This window comes from Melanostigma gelatinosum (assembly GCF_949748355.1).
Source record: "Melanostigma gelatinosum genome assembly, chromosome: 20".
In the NCBI taxonomy this organism is placed as follows: Eukaryota; Metazoa; Chordata; class Actinopteri; order Perciformes; family Zoarcidae; genus Melanostigma; species Melanostigma gelatinosum.
In genome coordinates this window covers 16084903-16091390 of record NC_136653.1, presented here as the reverse complement: position 1 = coordinate 16091390, position 6488 = coordinate 16084903, and the positions used below count along the sequence as shown (strand labels likewise).

General features: G+C 43.0%; 1 protein-coding gene across 1 annotated transcript; it reads right to left on the bottom strand.

Moving 5' to 3' along the window:
- Window positions 1-83: 83 nt before the first annotated feature.
- On the bottom strand, window positions 84-6053 carry hacd1 (3-hydroxyacyl-CoA dehydratase 1). The gene is made up of 7 exons (XM_079291952.1): window positions 5925-6053; window positions 4271-4388; window positions 4161-4179; window positions 3955-4043; window positions 3492-3613; window positions 1830-2008; window positions 84-1326 (listed from the first exon to the last, which is right to left on the bottom strand). The coding sequence occupies exons 1-7, from the start codon at window positions 6041-6043 to the stop codon at window positions 1244-1246; spliced, it is 729 nt and encodes a 242-aa protein (XP_079148078.1). The 5' UTR covers window positions 6044-6053; the 3' UTR covers window positions 84-1243.
- Between the last annotated feature and the right edge of the window lie 435 nt (window positions 6054-6488).

Below are 6488 nucleotides of genomic sequence, written 5' to 3'. Positions count from 1 at the left end.
CTTATTTCTACATTTTGATGCAGATCCAGATAAACAGACCTGGCATCAGATGAGTGTGAAGGTCATCACAAAACGCTCCGCGGTATTGTATAATTTAGTTTATTGATTTTGCACAAAAAAGGTATTTTCACATTTTTATAGTTTTCTTCTTGAAAAATATTTTTTCCAGAGATTTTTATGACATTTACTTTTATTGTTTTTTTTTCTTTCTCTCTAACCCAGATTATAGCAAAAATGTTGATTTTCTTCAATAACCATGGGCTATGCAACATTTCACATCCTGTCTTCTGCTTCAGGTCAACTCCAAACACAGTCTCTCCTCCAGCTGCACAGAAGATAGAAATGATCTTACAATAGCACCTTTAGTAGGAGGGGACCGAACTACCTTTCTATCAACACGCACATGAGATTCTTTATGTTAAAAAACAAACACAACAGCGACAATCTGTTTAAGATGCACTCTTGTAAATGAATTTGACAAAGTAAACATCAAAGCAACATAGAAGAATGCAGGAGCCAAGCAGACAGTGTTAAGTTTGAGCTGTGCTTGCTCTAAGTGACACAGTTATGTGAATAAATTATCTTTAAGAAATATGCTGACTACTAACCGCTCATTTCACATTGCATCATTTACAAACGTACACAAAAGAAGCAGCATATTGTCTAAATGTAGATTTATTGTTGAGGTATGATAGAACTATGGATATTTTCTCTTTTTAGACCTTGTTCTGTATAAAATATATTTTGGTGGAATACACTTTAAAAAAAAAAAATGAATACAACTGCCAATTGGGTCGGTTGGGGGGGATGAAGTTTGACAACTTTCAATCTTCCTCCCGTGTTTCATTTCGCATTTCCCTGGAAGCCTCTGGTTTTCCCTTCACTCCTTCAGACAGGTGTTGTGACTCTGCCGGGGGCTCATGTTTTTCAGCGCAACAAGGTGCGAAGTTTAGCGAATAAAGGACTCGACGTCAGGCTTCCGTCTCAAGCGCCGGCGATACTGGGACTGTAAACATGTTTCCAATATTACCATTCAGACAGGAATTAATCCTGTGAAGACTTAGGATCAGCTATTATTATTATCAGTACTGGTGAGCGCCTTTCTTCCTGATTGTCACTCTCGTCAGACAGGTCGTCATCTGTGCGGATGAGGATGGAGATGAAGGTGGGGGGGACGGAGGGAGCGGTGGCGGTGGCGGTGGAGGCAGGTTGGCTCAAACGGAGGCATGAGGTGGTGGCTTGTCTAGTCGTCCTTCTCCACGATGACCTCGCCGTGAAGCACCCTTCTCCTCTGCCGCAGCATGTGGAAGAAGAGCTGAGGAAACACTGCGGGAGAATAAACCGGATCAGTCAATACTTTTCTTATTACTGTTCTGTATGTCACCGGCAGGAAAAGTCTGCTCTGGTTCTTCATCTCCAATTGGCCTATAATAATAAATAATTATGAACATCACATTTTGAAGTGAACTGAATTATGGAGGCAGACCTGTTCTCAATTCTCAATGAAAAGTAGCTTCTTGAAAGCAGTATTTGTGGCACTAATGTTGGCCGTATTAGATGGAACACTCCATATTAGGAGTTCCACCCCTTATAACTATTTTACTTGGCATAAAGATGCTATACGTAGCATTTTAACATCAGTTCGCTACAAATACATTTTCAGATGTTGACTTATCTGCTGCTTTATATCACAAAAAAACAAAGGTGGCTGCAGGTCTCAAACGTTCAAAGGATGCTTTGGGAAATACGCTTATCTTGTTTCTTGCCAAGAGTGGATTAAGAAGATTTATACCAAGATGGTGCAGTGTGGGAGTAGAAATGCTCCTTACGTGGGATGTAGGACAACATGAAGACGATGAGGCAGTAGTAGTAGTCGAACGACACGTTGTACTTGTTGGGGAGCCTCATGGAGTACATTCCAGATCTGCGTACGAACGGCAGGGCGGCGTAAATGGTCAGCAGTTCTCCGGCGACTCCCAGAGGGTACAAGACGATGAAGAGGTTGTATCTGGGAGGGAAAGGATGTACGAGGTCACACACCTGCAACAAACACTCGTGCAGTTGAAGTCTGTGGATGTTAAAACACTCGCATGCGTAGTGTCTACACACACAATCTACACTGAAACTCACAAATGCAACCTGTAAAGGATGAGTTCAACATTCAATTTCAATGCAATTTGTGCCTTTTGACAACTGTCGGTGCACTAAATGGTCGATTAAAAGGGTTGTGCTTTTGATTCCTCGGTAAACAGACCACATGATCGGATGAAAACCAGTGCTTCATTGCAATAATTACAAACATCATCCATCGTCATCATAAAATCATCTACTTCAGCATACAGCTGCGCTTCATTACTGTCATCTTCTTGGCTTTCTGCTACAACTGCCTGTCACTTCGCATAAGTGTGACGCAGCCCGCATCCCTCTGTAGTGCGATATGTGCCATGACTCAGGCCTTTGAGTTGAGTGGAGACCACAGCAAAGGCTCGGGGGAGCGTCTCGGCGGATGTGGGAGAAATGTTGGGCGAACATTCCATGACCAAAACAGATGGTCTTAAAAACATGAGCCGCTGAACATGAGCCGCTGTCCGGGGGCCTGGCGTCTCCTCTATGCTTTAAAGAAAAGCCGTGGGGGGGGGGGGGGGGAGGGGGGTGAGAGTGGCATCCAACACACCAGAATCAAAACCAAAAAGAGTAACTGGCAAAACAAACGGACAATCATATGAGACTTTCTTCTGGCGAACCTTCTGTCTGCAGAGACGTCTCACCTCGCGCTGACACCCAAACGTCACTATTTTCTGAAGTGAGCTCTCTTGGCTGTGAGATGCCGGGCCTGCGTGTTGGACAGCTATCAATGTGTACAGCCGACGTTCCTGCCAAACGACTCCGATTTCAGCGGAGCTACTGTAGCAGAGAGGCTGCTGCCACGTCACCAGAGCTCTCCGCACAGTAGTCTGTCCGGCGTTACGTCACTCCAGAGCTGAGAAATCTGGCGATCATCATCACTGATAATCATGACAGCGGTTTCAATTCAACATTTTTTTCCGTGTTGATAATTAAAGCTTTGGATTTGAAATAACGGTTTTTGGATCGCTGTCCCTGTGAGAATTTATTTACAGCACGTTACAGAAAATGCTTTTTTCAATAATTGATCATAACATAAGCCCTAAAATGATTGAAAGTCTTCTGTAATGTTTCTTTTGGATCACCAGTGCTGTCAGAGCACAATGCTAGCCGTTAGTTCACCCGTCATTAACAAGACAATGGCTAACGAGGTGCTAATCAATAAACACACACATGCTTCACCTCTCTGTGTGAGCCAGGCAATACTTAACACACACACACACACACGGCTGCACTACTTCCTGATGTAAAGCTGGTTCAAGGGGAGCATGCCAGAGGGGGGAAATAGCCAGATCAGTGACCGACATGCTGAGACAACAATGTCTGACACTGTAATGAGAGTTCAAGCTCATTCCGGCCATCTCAACCTGGCCCATTTGATGAAGTACGGCAGGTGGTGGAGCAGGTTGAATGTGTAGTAGGAATATCTGGTAATCTCTGTCATCGTCCACACAACCAGGAACAGGATTACGCTTTCTTCATTCTGGATCTTCATTTAAACAGATAACAGGCAAGGATGCAGAGGAAAGAGGAAGTAACTTGAGTCAAAGGCTGCCAGGTGCAAATGTGGAGAAGCAATTGTGTTAAATACAAACGCAATAAAACTACAATGAAGGACGGAGGTTCTTGCTGTTTTTTATGCAACATATGCATAAAATAGAGACAGAAAATAAGTCCCAATGGTCCCAATAAAATGTATACAGAATGTTATAAATATGTACGCTGTATGTGTGGGTATACAATTAAAGACAGTATATAGACAGTAAAGAAAACAACAGTAAAATGATGCGACTCCTTGGTCTGTATGACTCAATAAAACCCCTTAGTCACCTGTCTGATGCTGTTGGTGATGAACCAAACCATGAAAATCCGTGAACACACTTGCACCCCGGTAACAATCACAGAAGTCCTCACAATCCCTGCAGCGCAGCAGGAGAGAGAAGAAGAAACAAGTTTCCAGCCGCAAAGATGTCGGCAGGTAAATGTAAATTTGTTTCCGTTATAAAATCAGTCGTAAACAAAAAAGCATCACATACCGAAGGCGCAATGTCCCACCTGCAAGACGAGAGACATAAATATCAGTTATTTCTCTGAACTGTCACAGCCATGCAAGTGACGGCAAACGCTATCCCACTCATGTTCTTACCTCGATTAACGCAAAGGTCTGGAAGAACTTGAGTGTTCTTGCTATACTTCTGTACAGACCCTTGCGTGTGCCTTTCTGGATGTAGAAGCGCATCATTGCCATCGCCAAAACCAGCCACCTGCAGAAAGAAAACACAAGAGGGAACATAATGGCACCACTTAGTGTGACACGCATGGTGTAAGAGTTTGTCCGTAGTTTCCTGAATCCCAGTATTGATAAGAGAGAATATGAAAGAACATAAACATCCTGTTATTCAGCTCTGCGTGTACTTGTGCTCACTGTGTTTTCTGACACGGCGAATGCTCATTTATTTGAAAGTAAAACCTCTAATTGGATACTTTAGATGTGGGCTGCTCTACTGTGTCGAATGCTTTTTCTTTAAGTTCATTACATCATTACATCAGAGTGCATGGTACAGTATATTTCGTGTGAGGACAAACTAAAAATATGATTTTCAACTGGCATTTTGAAATCAGTTTTGTACACAAAACAAACTAACAGCCTATAAAACATGAATCTTTGTTATAAATCAAACTACACAAGAACCGCTGATGATAATAGTGACAATAATCATAAGATGCAGTACAAAGCAGACAGTAAAATACAGTTTTTACATTAATGCACAAGTAATAATAATTGATTGATATATATAACAGCATAACTGGGTCACGTCCCTGCATTGAGTGCTTTAACTTTTAATACTTCAGTATACTTATACTAGCAGACTGCACAACCAACACTGCTCCCAACAGACCACACATAATAACTTGGCAAATTACTCATTCATTCATTCATGTGCAACATCAGTATCAATGTATGTATGTGCAATATAAATACTTCATATTTCCTACCTCATGTGCAATAATCTGTACCCAATCACTCAATCCGATCGTATTGTATTCATAGCTTTTGTTGTTTTTTGAGATTTACTTATTTATTGTACCTTTACTGCTTGACTATTTATTGTACTTGTTTGTACTTCTGATGATAAAGTATTAATAAAGTATCATCTTATCTCACGTTCGTACATTTTCCTGATACTTTTAGATACTGTAAGTGATATTTTGAGGACTTGTAACAGTATTTCCACTGCAAACTGTTGGCGTGTCATTGATCTGGTGAGTGCCAGCTGTTGTATTGACATATTGACAAGTGACATGAGTATTGATTCACATCTGGACAGTTTATAAAACAACGCGCTCTGTCTGCTATTCACAAATGTTATGTTGTTGTTATTTAAAACAGAAAATCTGCCCATTGAGCACTTCACCGTCCCAGACCTGAGCTATACTTATCACTGCAACTGCCGGACGCGCTGTGGGCCTCGACGCTGACGCCCGCATGCAGTCAGCCCTATTTGGACACGGCTGCAGCGCGAGCCTGTCACTTTAACCCCAACACGATTCATTCATTTTCCAACACTCACGCAAATAGCCCAACACGTATATTTCTATATGTTTTTCAAATACCAAATTCTTCACTCAAGTTTCCAACCAACTGTCACGAGCCGCTAAATTGCGCGAGCTGAACAGGCACTTTGGGCTCGCCGCGGAGACGCACAGTCCTATAAACAGCAACGCGCGCGTACAGTTTTTTAGGGAGCGGCTAACTTATTGGGGGTTTTTTATTAATAGGCGGAATATAACGCACGTACCCGGCGGTCATGGCAATGTTGTAGAAAGTCAGCCATGCGGTAGCGAGGGCGCTTTTTGTTCTCCTCTTGTTGTTGTTTTCCTTCTCCTCAACCGTGCCGTCCTCCTCGCTGGACGCCATGGTGCCGGGGGCAGGGTGGGGGGGGGGGGGGGGGGGGGGGGGGAGTCAAGGGAGAGAGCTGACAGCTGAGGCTGGTGGGGAGGGAGGGGAGCAGCAGGGTCCCCCTCCCCCCCCATTCTCTCTCTCGCGGGACTAGTGCTGCAAACAAGTGCGTGGCCTGCCGGTGGGCCTAATTGCTGAAGTATACTAGTTTATTACATTTGTTAAAAGTGAGCAACAGTAACTTGTGATACATCCTGCGTTAAAAAATACATTAAATCACCGTGAGTCATGCAATAGTTGAGCATTTATTATGTATATGATTCGTACCCTTATTATGTTTCTGAATTGTTTTGAAATGGAGTTTTAATTGTGCCGCTGTAGGTACAGTCTATGGGTAGAACAACAAGGGAAAACAACAACGCGCATGCTCACAGGTGATTCACCTGTTACCCCGCTTCAATTT

Coding starts and splice junctions, on each gene's coding strand:
- hacd1 (XM_079291952.1), bottom strand. CDS start 6,043: ATGGCGTCCAGCGAGGAGGACGGCACGGTTGAGGAGAAGGAAAACAAC. Junction 4,389..5,924: donor AACATTGCCATGACCGCCGG/GTACGTGCGTTA, acceptor TTCTTTCTGCAG/GTGGCTGGTTTTGGCGATGG. Junction 2,009..3,491: donor TACTTCATCAAATGGGCCAG/GTTGAGATGGCC, acceptor TTTCCCTCCCAG/ATACAACCTCTTCATCGTCT.